Source organism: Glycine max, chromosome 5 (assembly GCF_000004515.6).
Source record: "Glycine max cultivar Williams 82 chromosome 5, Glycine_max_v4.0, whole genome shotgun sequence".
Taxonomy (NCBI): Eukaryota; Viridiplantae; Streptophyta; class Magnoliopsida; order Fabales; family Fabaceae; genus Glycine; species Glycine max.
Genome location: NC_038241.2, coordinates 11072172 through 11086116, shown reverse-complemented (window position 1 = coordinate 11086116; position 13945 = coordinate 11072172). Strand labels below are relative to the sequence as shown.

General features: G+C 36.8%; 1 protein-coding gene across 2 annotated transcripts; it reads right to left on the bottom strand.

Annotated features, from left to right (window-relative positions):
* Positions 1–8438: 8438 nt before the first annotated feature.
* LOC100818784 (COP9 signalosome complex subunit 2) lies at positions 8439–13728 on the bottom strand. Of its 2 annotated transcripts, none has more exons than XM_003524561.5 (12): positions 13578–13728; positions 13408–13500; positions 12774–12852; positions 11948–12188; positions 11763–11837; positions 11507–11641; positions 9973–10160; positions 9564–9632; positions 9347–9437; positions 9096–9230; positions 8811–8923; positions 8439–8714 (listed from the first exon to the last, which is right to left on the bottom strand). In XM_003524561.5, the coding sequence occupies exons 1-12, from the start codon at positions 13585–13587 to the stop codon at positions 8624–8626; spliced, it is 1320 nt and encodes a 439-aa protein (XP_003524609.1). In that variant the 5' UTR covers positions 13588–13728; the 3' UTR covers positions 8439–8623. The 2 variants fall into 2 exon arrangements, with proteins under 2 accessions (XP_003524609.1, XP_040871267.1); XM_041015333.1 differs by having other exon boundaries at positions 9973–10148.
* Positions 13729–13945: the final 217 nt, after the last annotated feature.

Sequence of the window (13945 nt, the reverse complement as noted above, 5' to 3'; positions counted from 1 at the left end):
AAAGGAAAGAAAGCCTCAAGAGGCTAACATTAACCTCCCATACTTCCATGGGAAGGACAATGTAGATGCTAACTTAGATTGGGAAATAAGAGTAGAGCAACAACTTAAAAAGAAGTCTACGTCAAAATCTTATGGCTCTCACTCTTATCCAAAGAAATACCAAGGTCAAGGCATCTTAGGGGTGACACCTTCTAAGCCCAAAGATGGTAAGGGGAATACAATAGAAAAGCAAGCCCTTAAGGCTAGTATGCAAGAGAAGACTAGCTCTATAAAGTGCTTTAAATGTCTTGGAAGAGGACACATTACTTCTCAATGCCCCACCACAAAACCCATGATTATGAGGGGCCAAGACATTTATAGTAGTCAAGATGAGGCTACTACTTCACCTTCCTATAGTGAAAGTGAAGAGGCAAAAGGGGAAGAATCTAGTGAAGAAATCTACCCCCAAGAAAAAGGACAACCATTAGTGGTTAAAGAGAAGTGTAAGAAGGTAAGTGTCTCCTTCAAGAGGTTAGCTAAGAAGGAAACTCATTTTACAATAAAGACAAACATTAAAGAAACTTTCCCTCTTAGACAACCTCCACATTTTCTCTTTTGTAAAAAGACACTTGCTAGCATTTCCACACCTCTTGGGCTTGAGATTATTCCTCAAGTAAAGAAGTTGTTGGATGATGGTTTAGTTCGTAAGAGCTTAAATCCTTGTGCTTTGTTGGTGCCCAAAATGGGTATTATTAGGCACCAAATCCCTAAAATAAGTGATATGATGAATGTGTTGAGTGTTGCAACCCTCTTTCGTAAAATCAGTCATGCACCCAACTTTTTCATGAGTCATGTACATAGGGACTCATTAGGTAGGTTTGTTCTTATTTTTGGTTTTCATACAAACTTAGGTGCTCATATGGGACACCTTAGGTTTGTCGTATTTTTTTGTAAGAATAATCAACATGAAAATACAGAAAAAGGTACGCTTTATTGCATTACTTTCCTTAATTTTTTAAATAGTGATCAAGGGGTTCCCACGGACCCTAAGAGAATAAAGGTCATTTCTGAATGGCCTACTCCACCAAGTATAAGGGAAATCTGGGGCTGCCATGACTTAACAAACTTTTACAAAAGGTTTTGATGCAATCCTACCCCGCAAGGGCATTGGATAGAAGACTCCAAGTAGATTGGGCCAGAGATCCAAGGGAAGGCCCTAGGGTTCTCATGAGCCTTAAGGTAGATTTTGAGCCCATGGGCTAAGTATGAGTCCACTTATCTTTGTAAATATTAGAATAGGTTTTTTCCTTCGTTTAGGCCTTGTATTTTGGCCATTCTAGTAGTATAGGGTTTTAGCCTTGTATTTCGAGGCATTTTGAGTAGTCTTTGTAGTATGGACTTTTTTTGTATTTTCATGTATTTTGTCATGGGGGTGAGCTTAGCTATTATAGGGGGTGTGTAGCTAAGTTCTAGCTTCTCATCTCAAGGAGGTGAGCTTAGCTATTATAGGGGGTGTGTGTAGCTAAGCTCTAGCTTCTTTAGGAATCCTCTCAAGGAAGCTTCTCAAGGAGGTGAGCTTAGTTATTAGAGGGGTGTGTGTAGCTAAGCTCTAGCTTCTCAAGGAAGTTTTCTCAAAGAAGCTTCTCAAGGAAGTTTTCTCAAGAAAACTTCTCAAGGAAGTTTTCTCAAGAAAACTTCTCAAGGAAGCTACCTAGTCTATAAATAGAAGCATTTGTAACACTTGTTGTAACTTTGATGAATGAGAGTCTTGTGAGACACAACTCAAAGTTCAACTTCTCTCCCTTTTTTCTTCCTTAAATTTCGGGCTTCCCCCTCTCTCTTTCTCTCCCTCTTTCTTTCCTCCATTAAAGCATCCTCTTCAAGCTTCTTATCCAAGGCAATTCTTGGTGGTGTAGTTCCTTCTTCCTTGGCTTATTCCCTAGTGGATGGTGCCTCCCTTCTCCTCTTCTCCTTTGCCTTCCGCTGCATCTCCATGGTATAAAATCACCATTGAAGGACCTCATTGAAGCTCAAAGATCCAGCCTCCATAGAAGCTCCACAAGCAAGCTTCCATCAAAGATGTGGTGCGTGATTTGTTTTGGTGTCACCCAGATGCAGTTAAGTTATGTAACGCATGTTATCTTGTTTTTTTGATAGACAGTACCTACAAAACAAATAGGTACAGGCTCCCATTGCTTGACTTTGTGGAGGTGACACCAACCGGGATGACTTTCTCTGCTGGGTTTGCATATCTGGAGGGTGAGCGCGTGAACAATCTTGTATGGGCATTGGAACGGTTTCGAGGCCTTTTTTTAAGAAATGATCGCCTTCCTGTTGTTATTGTCACAGACAGAGACCTAGCCCTGATGAATGTTGTGAAAGTTATGTTTCCAGAGTGTATGAATTTGTTGTGCAGGTTTCACATAGACAAAAATGTGAAGGCAAAGTGCAAATCGCTAATTGGTCAGAAGAATGCCTAGGACTACATAATGGATAGCTGGGGTAACCTGGTAGATTGTCCTTCGGAACAGGAGTTCCCTGAGCACCTTCAAAAGTTTCAAGTAGCGTGTTCCCCATGGCCAATGTTCGTTGACTACGTATGTGAGACATGGATTGTCCCACACAAGGAGAAATTTATCACGGCCTAGACGAATAAGGTGATGCACCTAGGCAACACAACAACAAATAGGTATTTAAATGTTTTATTATTTTAGTCAAGTTTCTTTTAATGATTGTTAGGAACATTATTGTTATTAATTTTTCTTGTTTGTTTTGTGCTTTAAATGTAGGGTTGAATTTGCTCATTGGTCTCTGAAAAGGGTATTACAGAATAGCGTTGGAGACCTCTGTAGTGTTTAGGATGCAATGAACACCATGATGATGCTGCAGCACACTGAAATTAGAGCATCATTCGAAACAAGTACGCATGTCGTTGGTCATGTTTTTAAGAAAACCTTATACAAGAGGTTTCTGGGAATGGTGTCAAGGTACGCTTTAAATGAAATTTCGGTTGATTTTGAGCGCGTACGTCATTTCAAAGACTATCTGTCTTCTTGTGGTTGTGTCTTGAGAACCACGCTAGGTCTTCCTTGTGCATGCGAGCTACAAAGGTATGATGGTGGCAACATCCCACTGGATGCAGTCCATATGTACTGGAGGAGACTTAGTTTTTCAGACCAGGGGCTATGTGAGGCCAAAGTGAGCATCAAGGAAGAGATGGATAGAATATATAAAAGATTTGAGGAACTTGATGTTTGCGGGAAAGTTACTTTCAAGAGTAAACTCCGAGAATTTACGTTTCCCGATGAGACCTCTATGTGTCCTCCTCCAACAAAGGTTAAGATGAAAGGTGCCCCGAAAAAGGTAATGAAAAGAAGCGAAAGATCGACAAAGCATGATCCATCTTATTGGGAGTATGTTGATGCTTATCATTCGGTTCAAAACATCAACACCTCAGTCAGACCCAGTGCATCATCTTTTGAACCACCAAAGGCAGCAAGGATGATCCCCATGTTGGATCAATTTGCGCCATTTATGCATGGTTTCATTGAGGATGTTGTTGATGTGAAAGCGGATGGTAATTGTGGATATCGGTCAGTTTCCGCTTTGTTAGGTATGGGAGAAGAGTGTTGGGTCGTGATGCGTAACGAATTGATTAAAGAACTTGGCAAATGGTCGCAAGACTACATAAAGATCTTTGGTGGCACAGAGAGATATGAACAGCTGGGGTTGTCCTTACACGTGGATGGGTTATCCAAGGTATGTGTTTTATGCTTTTTATTTATATAAATAATGTTTACATTGTAGAAGCAAAGCTTCATGATGAATCAAAGGTGTTTTGATGATAACAAATGATGATAACAAAAGATGATGACAAAGGTGATGACAAAAAGCTCAAAGATCAATCAAAGAACAACTCAAGTGAATCAAAGATCAATCAAAGAACAACTCAAGTGAATCAAGAACAATTCAAGAGTTCAAGATAAGAATCAAGAAGAATTCAAGACTCAAGAAGAAAGTTTAGAGTCAAGAATCAAGATTCAAGGTTCAAGATCTCAAGAATCAAGATCAAGATTCAAGACTCAAGATTCAAGAATCAAGAGAAGGCTTAATCAAGATAAGTATGAAAAGTTTTTCTCAAAAATTGAGTAGCACATGATTTTTCTCAAAACATGTTTACCAAAGAGTTTTTACTCTCTGGTAATCGATTACCAGATTGCTGTAATCGATTACCAGTAGCAAAATTGTTTTGAAAAAGTTTTCAAATTGAATTTACAACGTTCCAATTAATTTCAAAAAGTTGTAATCGATTACAATGTTTTGGTAATCGATTACCAGTGCCTTTGAACGTTGAAATTCTAATTCAAATGTGAAGAGTCACATCCTTTCACATAAAAGCTTTGTGTAATCGATTACACTTATTTGGTAATCGATTACCAGTGACTGTTTCTGAATAAATCAAAAGATGTAACTCTTCAAAAAGGTTTTGACTTTTTCAAATTGGTTTTAAGTTTTTCTAAAAGATATAACTCTTCTAAATGGTCTTCTTGACCAGACATGAAGAGTCTATAAAAGCAAGGCTTTGATTTGCTTTTCAATACACTTTTTTTACATTCATTCAATCAATCCTTTATAAGCCTTGAATCTCTTTGAACTTCTTCTTCTTCTTTGTACCAAAAGCTTTCTGAAGTGTTCTGGTTTTCCAAACCTTGAAAACTTGTGCTATTCATCTTTTCATTCTCTTCTCCCTTTGCCAAAAAGAATTCGCCAAGGACTAACCGCCTGAATTCTTTTTGTGTCTCTCTTCTCCCTTTTCCAAAAGAACAAAGGACTAACCGCCTGGGAATTTTTTTGTATCCCCATTCACAAAGTATCAAAGGTTTAACAGCCTGAGATCTTTGTCTTAACACATTGGAGGATACATCCTTTGTGGTACAAGTAGAGGGTACATCTACTTGGGTTTGACTGAGAACAAGAGATGGTACATCTCTTGTGGATCAGTTCTAGTGGAGGGTACATCCACTAGGTTCAAAGAGAACAAGGGAGGGTACATCCCTTGTGGATCTTTGCTTGTAAAAGGATTTTTACAAGGTTGAAAGAAATCTCAAGGACCGCAGGTCGCTTGGGGACTGGATGTAGGCACGGGTTGTTGCCGAACCAGTATAAAAACTCTTGTGAGTTTGTTTGCTTCTTCCCTACTCTTTTACTTTCCGCTGTGCATTTTAATTTCCGCTTTTACTTTCTGTTAAGTTTCTCTTCTACTCCTCATTCTCTTAACAATTTAGTAAAAGCCTTAGAAGAGTAATTTTTAATTAGTAAAGGTTTAGAAATAATTAATTCAACCCCCCTTCTTCATTATTCTGAGGCCACTCGATCCAACATACATGAGTGACACGTGTATTTTTTTTGTGATTTAGGTTAGTATGGACAAATGGATGGATATAACGGATATGGGATATGTAATTGCGTCAAGATATAATGTAATCCTTGTATCGTTGTCACGACAACAGAGCTTCACATTTTTTTCTCTCAGAAGTCGACCACCGGCCGATTCTTCTACGCACCACATGATATGTGTCGGTCATGTGTTTGGCAGTCATTTTGTTCAGGTCCATTGAAAATTTGTTTACTCAAATAATTTCAATTATTGAATGAGTTGGTTTGTTCGTTTAAGTTATTATTGTAATTTCACTTACAACAGGTTTATCTGAAAGATCGTTGTCCCTTACCGCCTATGGAATTGTTGTGGTCAAGCAGTTCGTATCCGGAGGCAAAACAATGGCCAACTACATATGTAGGTAGAATGCAACACTACTTAAGCCTAATGACAACTAATACGACGCATGTAGACCTAAGCGGACACTGAACTTGTAATATTTATGTATCTATATTTACATTGGATTTATGTTCATGTAATTAATGAATTGTTGCGTGAACAAATGTTATGTTAGTGTGTCAAATTGTTATATTTGTGTTCAACTGAATGCTAGTTATATGTTTCTAACAGGCCGAAAACCAAGTTTTTTTATTTTTGGTGTCTCGGTTTGAGGTGTGATTCGGTTTGAGGTGTCTCGGTTTGAGGTGTGATTCGCTGGATCCAGCAAAAGAACCTTCTTCACCTTCTTCCGCCGGAACCCGCGAATAAACCTTTTCACCTTTCTTCCGCAGGAGCCCATGGAAGAACTCCTTCTTCCGCTACAACATCCAACTTCCACTTCCACACGGGTGAAAGAAGGTTCTTCTCGCGGAAGAACCTTCGTCTTCAACCTCAGGCATCACACAGCACTAATGTCGTCTATCCTACGGCCATTTACGCGATTCAAACAGACACGAGGTTAGAACACTAACCTGGATGGCGGAAGAAACGAACAAAGCTAGCCAATGGAGGATGCCAATAGCTGTGGAGGAGAAGATGGGAACCAAATTTGAAATCGAGAAGCAAATGAAGGAGAAGAACGAAGGAAGAAGACAAAGTGGAAGGAGAAGAACGAAAGCTTGCTGGGTGCACGGGAGAAGAACGAAAGCGCGGAAGAAGAAAAAGTTTTTTTAAAAAAATATATTAACTTTTATTTTTTAAATTAAGGATATTTTTGGAAGTTCACTGAATTGCTGGGTGCACCAGCAATTTTGCTGGGTGCACCTAGCAACGCCCTTTCCTTTCACATATCAAAGTGTCCCAATCGGAGCCAATCCTCGAAGCTCGGATACTTGGAAGCAGGTCATCAAAAAATAAAAAAGAAGCCGACAAGTTGGAAGCATAAAGTTCTATCTTTTGCTTGGAGATTATGTTTTTTGAGTTCGGTATTGACTTCCTTGCCTTTGTTCTTTTTTATGTTTTTTTAAAGCTCCTAAGGCAGTGGGTGATTCATAAGTTAATTTGCTTGCAAAGGAACTTTTTTTGGGGAGGGTGGAGGGATAAAGTCTTATTTCAAAATATGGGGGGTGAAGGGGGCTCTTAAGTGAACAAAGTGATAATATGGAGTCTTTGTGGTGGAGAGATCTTAAAAATTCATGTGGTGGATTGAACAATTTGAGATGGTTTGATAAAGGTGTGGAGTGGAAGGTGGGGAATGGGGAGCAAGTCAGATTTTGGTGTGATGAGTGGGTGGGAGATCAAAGTCTTGCCACGTTATATCCTAGGCTTTTTCTCAATTCATTAATAAAACTGAGGAAGTTAGCAAAGTGGGAATATGGGAAGAGGGAGTTTAGAGGTGGGATTTGAAATGGAGGAGGAGTTGCTTTGTGTGGGAGGAAGGTATGTTGAGAGACCTTGAACAAATTGTGGCAAGTTGTGACCTACAAAGGGACCGCTTGGATGCTTGGAGATGGAGAGGTAATCCGAGTGGTGTGTATTCGGTAGATTCAGCTTATCAACAACTTTTGGGGGATACTTTGGATCAACAAATTCATAGAATCTTCACCACTTTATGGAAACAGAATATACCTCTGAAAGTGAGGTTTTTTCTATGGAGATTGTTCTTGAATAGGTTGCCCACCTTGGATAACTTGAAAAAGAAGAATGTGAGGGTCTCATCAAATAGTTGGTTATGTCCTTTATGCAATCAAGTGGAGGAGACTACAACCCACGTTTTCTTTTCATGTAGAGTAGCGGAATCAGTGTGGAAGACGATCTATTCTAGGGGGAGTTTAGCCACTGTGTTACCTTTCTTCCCTAGGGAAAACTTTTGGCAGAAACCATGTACTGCAGGATCCATGTGGAACTCTATTTGGTGTTTTGTAAAGTGCCACATCTGGAATTTCCGTAATGAAAACATTTTCGTGGGGAGCAATTTGATTTGGAGAAACTCTCGGATAACGTTATGTCTTCTAGTTGGACATGGCTTAAACAAAGTCCCCAAACATTTCCTCCTTTTCGGATTGGTCTATGAATATTGCTGTGCCTACACCGTTCTTGACGGGGATTCGTTTTATGCTTCCCTCGTTAGAGGGGATTGGTGGAATATATATTCATGCATTTAGGGCTCGGGTTATTTTGTGAGTGGAGGGAAGTTAAAATATACTCTTCTCTATGTTGAAATATTGTTGAGATTCTATTTGGGGTTGGTGGGCTATTATGGCTCGTGTAATGTGGGCTCACTCTCAGGTATCGGTCATCCTTCATTAATTGGAATAATTGCTTCTAAATTTGTTATAACCGGAAGATGGGATTATGGCTCTGGTTGGGAAGCTTTTACAGAAATTTTGTATGTTTCATAGGGTATATCTAATACTCTTTTTATCAATACAATATATTTATTTACTAAAATAAAAGTTGGTAGGAGTTTTTTCATAATTTATATTTTGTGCAAGTTCCCAAATTCCAAATTATGTACCACTGATCATCCATAAGTTGTTTTCAGAGTCATGAAAAGGATGGAAATGGTTAAAGAGGGGAGTGTGCTTTAAGTAATATGCAGATATACAGACATGTATTGGCCCCAAAAAAATTGAATCATGAATGTTTCAAACAATTATATTTTTCTATAATATAAAACAAGAACCACAAGTTGGTTTGACCTGAATTCCGCTATAGTGGTAATACACTCCCATCTCCCTCCTCCCCTCAGTGTAGCTTACAATAATTCACATGGCAAAACTGCAAGTTGGGGAAAACAAGAAATATAACACTTCCATGATACACGTTTTAACAAACTCTGTTGTTAATAGTTTGATAAAGAGATTTAAGCTGTGTGTTCCATTTGTCAACTGCAGTGTACTTTTTCATTCCTTTCGACCTGAATCATGAATTGTAACGTTAATAAATAGAAGGTTTTATAAAAAAGAAGTGAATATAATGAATCCAATTTAACAAAAAAAATATAAAGGCAGACCTATCAGCGCGTTCTAAGAGCCGGTTCACTTGATCAATATGCCCTTGAATTCTATTATCCAAAATCAGCGACACCAATAGCTGCTCAACATCATGCTCAGGAACATTAAGTTCCTGCAAATTGATGGATTTTATTACATATAAAAAGTATTAGATTAACTGTAAATGTCTATTCAAATTAACAAATATATCTTATTATCAAATGAAAAAGTAACAGCAACTTTAGCTCTACCATTTTCTCTTCGCATTCCTTTAATTTGTTTGATAGCAGTGGGAACATAATTACCTTAGATATAAAAGGGATCCTGATCCTTGTATATGGTTTGATGAGCTTCAGCAAGACTTGTGTTCTAATATTCTTTAGCAGATCCTCAATGTAATTTCTGATAAATGGATCATCCATGATAGTTCTTCTGTTACTCTGGAAAGTACATTATGCAATATCCATTTAAATAAAGTATTAGATACAAAACGAGGATAAATACTTTAAAGTCAAACTAGTATAGCATAATCTCATGGCAGATTCAATAAAAGTACCTTCAGAATTTTCTCAAATTCCAATATTTCATTACGTTGATAAGCCGCTATTAAGTTAGTCATCACCAAAATTTCAGGGTCATTCTTGTATCTGCAGTATAGAATATATGCAAGGTGAGAACAGAAAGAAGTGATCCTCACCTCAGTGGATAAAGAACAGAATCGGAGAAATGAAAAATTGAGTAAAATATATTAAAACAAAATACAGAGGACTTACGGCTTAGCTTCCTGCCCATCAAATGGATTTACTTCAGACTCCATCAACATGTTGGCAAGAACAAGGTACCTGACTCATAAATAACAATTATTGTACAAGATGTCAAAAGCAAAGAATGATGTATTCAATGGTTTATTTTGAAGTCATGATATGTAAGGGATTTGGATTTTAATATCCATTGATAATAGCTGAGCACATATTATCTAATACATGAGCAGTCAAGCAAAAATGTTGAACTTGAAAATAAGATGGGTTATAATGACAAGTATATTATAAAGTTTATATGTAAAACAGCTCAAATTAGTTATTCTGTGGTTAATTAAATTGTTTTATATGCTGAAGTGAAATATAAAGTTATTTCTATATACATTGTTTGAAACTGATAGTAAAAGAATGCTACTTCACCTACTTCAAGCATTGGATACGTCTCTGACTCCCAGCTTCATCATAATTCTTGAAAGCTTCAAAGAAATCAGTAGCTGCTTCTGCCCACTGGCGCTCTGCCATATGCATTTTCCCGCCACATTCATGGATTATTCCCATTATCCTTGGATGGGGAATTGCTGACTTAATAGTGAGTGCTTTCTGGTAAAGTTGCTGTATTTAATATAATGAAGACTGATAAATACCAGTAAACAAACTTTTACATAAGACTCTACATGGGGGTGTATATGTACAGGAAAAAACTTAAAAGGGGCCATTAGCCTGGTGAATAGCCAAAGCTAGAGGAGCAGTCAGTGTAATGTATTTCACCAAAACTTGAAAGATATCGTATTGACATGATTTAATTATTCTTCATTTATTTAACAATAATTAAAATGGAATCTAGGGTTTTGTTTTATTGGAATTTTTGGGACCAGACTCTGCATGCATAATGTTTTTAGTTTGTTTAAGAATATTCACTCTTCATATCTGTTAAAGTTATACATTGCTGAAAATATCTGTGTTACAGTTACACATTACATTACAGAAGTGCTTGAGTGAGTTGTTATCTCAGCTGATCTTATATATATATAAAGTCTGAACCATAAGTACAAGTCAAGAGAAAGAGACTACCACCTATGACACCTAACACGGATATAGATACAACAGAAGTCAGCTTTATTAAAGCTGTATAACAGATAATAAAAAGGCTATTCTAGCACTCCCCCTCAAGAAAAGCATATTTTATTGAATAATGAATTTTGTTAGTCGAGATGAGATGTCTCTTAATCGTGACTGATAACTCAATTACTAACTTAAGAGTTTTGTAGTATGCTTAAGTATCAGTTTTTCCAACAAATAACAAATTGTAAACTCCTCCCAAAATGATTATTTTTCAGTAAATCTCAGCCTATTCAGTATTTTGAAGTTATAAAAATATATAAATGATCTGCCACCCCTTCTATACAAAATGAACTGAAAGCAAATATAAAAAAACTTCGTACCCCATTGCCCAGAGGCTCTTCGCTATGCGAAGGTATGGGGGAGGCATGTTATACGCAGCCTTACCCTTGCATATGCAAAGAGGCTGTGTTCGGATTCGAACCCATGACCAACAAGTCACCAAGGCACAACTTTACCGCTGCACCAGGGCTCGCCCTCTGAAAGCAAATATAAGAACAGAGAAAAAAGTAATATTTTCATTTATCAAAAATCTAAATCTTCAAACTTTTTTTCTGTAAAAAAGTTATGTACTTTTTTTTAATATACTATAAAGTCATGCAATTGAAACAAATAATTTAATTATTTTAGAAGCAAACAGATAGATGCAGTTAGTGTCCTCAACAAACTAAAAATAAAAAGATATTATTTAAAAATTCTGCTTATTACTCAAGCAGTAAGTGAAGTCTGCATGGGGGTTCAATGATAAATTGCAGGCAAACACACTAAAAGCAATTGAAAAGACATAATTACTTAAGTCATGCAAGAACAAGAGTTTCTTCTGTAAAAGAAATCCTGACCTTAAGTTTTTTGTTGTTCTTGGTCTCTGTGTACATTTGAATCTCTACAGCATATACCTCCAAAAGTTGAGTTCCTTTTTTGTGGTCATCTGTGCCATCTTCTTTTTGACAAGATTTGTGAAGTTCCTTCAAGATCTAGCAGGGCCCAACAAATATTTAAATTATTAAATGGTAAATACTACTATATGCTAATAAAAACATACGAAGGCACCCGAATTAAGTTGAACAATAAGTTACATGCAAAAAGACAGATAACCTTATTCATACGCCCATATTCACCAATATCAAAATATATCTTGCAAAGCTTCAGATTTGTCTTAAACCACAATCTCTGCATAGTGAGTGAAATACAAAAAAAAAAAAAATAAAAAAAAAATAAAAAGATCATATAAATGAGAGAAATGAAATAAGATACACCAAAGAAATGTCTAATGGACTAACCTCGTTCTTTGCATCTTCAAGGGACCTCAGAGTAGTCTGGTAGAATTCCTGGAGAAGGCCAAAGTTCTGGCTTGCTGAACCTGAGACATAGTCCATAATGCTGTTTATGCATTTTTCACTATAGTTACGAGTCACTGCTGACTTAATATATGTCAACATCTCCCTATAGGCTTCCATCATCTCTTTATACCTTCCCAGTCGATAATATAGCTTGACAGTCTGTTTTAGAGCTTTAAATCCCCTGATAGAATACAGAATGAAAATTAAGTGCAAAATGCAGTAGTTTCTTATCACAGTAGAAAGATTCTCAGACAAATATTACTATGTGGTACATGAAAGAGTACAAGAAACACACACATTTGGTAAGTCAGTATAGGGAGTGTGGGAAACAAAAATTAAATAAAAAAATAAGTAGTGCTTAAAAAGTAGCTGCATTTATCAAAGAGCATTGCTATCTACCATGAAAGATTTTATACAAACAGTATTACAAATTCACAAATAACTATTTAAACCATACGGGTAGGGTAAATCAATTATAAAGAAGGTGTTGACAATTTAAAAGCTGAGATATATCAGACCAAATCTATTTGGTGTATGTATTTGGGAAATTTCATTCATAATATTCAGCATTGTTCTTTACTAAATGCAACCATGTTAGAATGTCAAGCAAAAGTAAAGAGAAACTTTCTTTAGAAAAAAATAATAAAAGAAAAGCTAAAAGACAAGTAGTGATAGATACGAAATTTTGCAACGAATTATGATATAACAAGAAATGTCTTTATGACTTCACCTCCACAATGCAGCACTGAGAGAATAAAGTTCTTACCATTCTGCTTTTTCTTGTTCCATTTGCACTACCTGAGCAAAACCAGCAAGCGCACCTTCTGGATCACTTTCTACCATACCTACACACAAACACAACAATATCATCCTAAGAAATCCAAATAAAAAATTAATCTTGCCACGAAACAGAAACAGGCCACAAAAAATCTCACAAGTCACAGGTTCCTCAGTTTCCACGAGGAACAAACAAACACAACGTACTATACAGTTGCTTACAGAGAATATAATCCAAGCAAGAAAATTCACACAGCAAACGTACTAGTGAACACTGATTTCAGGTTTTCAACACATGAAGCCGAAAATTGTAATAGCTTTAATTAATCAATGACATTGTAAACAGACAAGAAGTGCTACACAACTCCAAAAACAAACTAAGCATTTTGTTCCTAACTCAAATAATAATAAATAACAACAACAACAACAAAAAGAACCTTCCAAATTGTAAAATTGAACAGTGACAAAAGTGCAATCAGAACAATAAAACCGATTTACATTTAAGCAAAATTAACGACACAATGACACAGTGATACTGATCAGCCACAAAACAGGCTTGTGCCTCCAATTCCTAATTCCACAACGCCAAATAACAACAAAAACAATAATAAGCAGAACAGAACCTTTTGAATTGTAATATTGATTCTCGATATCAACGTCTTGCTCCACTTCCTCCTCATCGGAGTACTCGAAACCGTAGTCCTCCATGTCAGCATCTACACAGTCAATCAATCAATTAGTTTCATCATCATAACACCAAATGCATTAATCAACAACAACAACAAGCGCGTACCTGAAGCCATATTGTGCGTGGAATGGATTGGGAAAAATCAAGGTTTTAGGGTTTATACGGTTCGTGAGCAGTGGCGAGTGAGTGTTCACCAGTCCTCTACGCACACGGTGCTCAAAATCCGGTGAAGGTATGCCGGAAGGGGTAATATATAACAGCTTTCGGTGCTATCATGGCCCAAATCCAATACGGGGCCCATTTTGGGCTACCGGTCCAATCAAACAAAATTGGTTTACTTCTTTACCTGGCTTAATTGCATTTTCTAACTATTTTTTTTTTTTGTTTAACAAATTTTAGCCTAAAAATTAATTTGGTATATTTTACCTTCAATTTTTAAAAAAACTTACAAATTTTAGCTTTTGTCATTTGTC

Excerpts from the sequence above, each read along its gene's own strand:
- LOC100818784 (XM_003524561.5), bottom strand. Across the intron at positions 11,838-11,947 it reads TTGAAGATGCAAAGAACGAG|AGATTGTGGTTTAAGACAAA; the intron begins GTTAGTCCATTA and ends CTCACTATGCAG. Across the intron at positions 8,715-8,810 it reads CTCTTAGAACGCGCTGATAG|GTCGAAAGGAATGAAAAAGT; the intron begins GTCTGCCTTTAT and ends TTCATGATTCAG.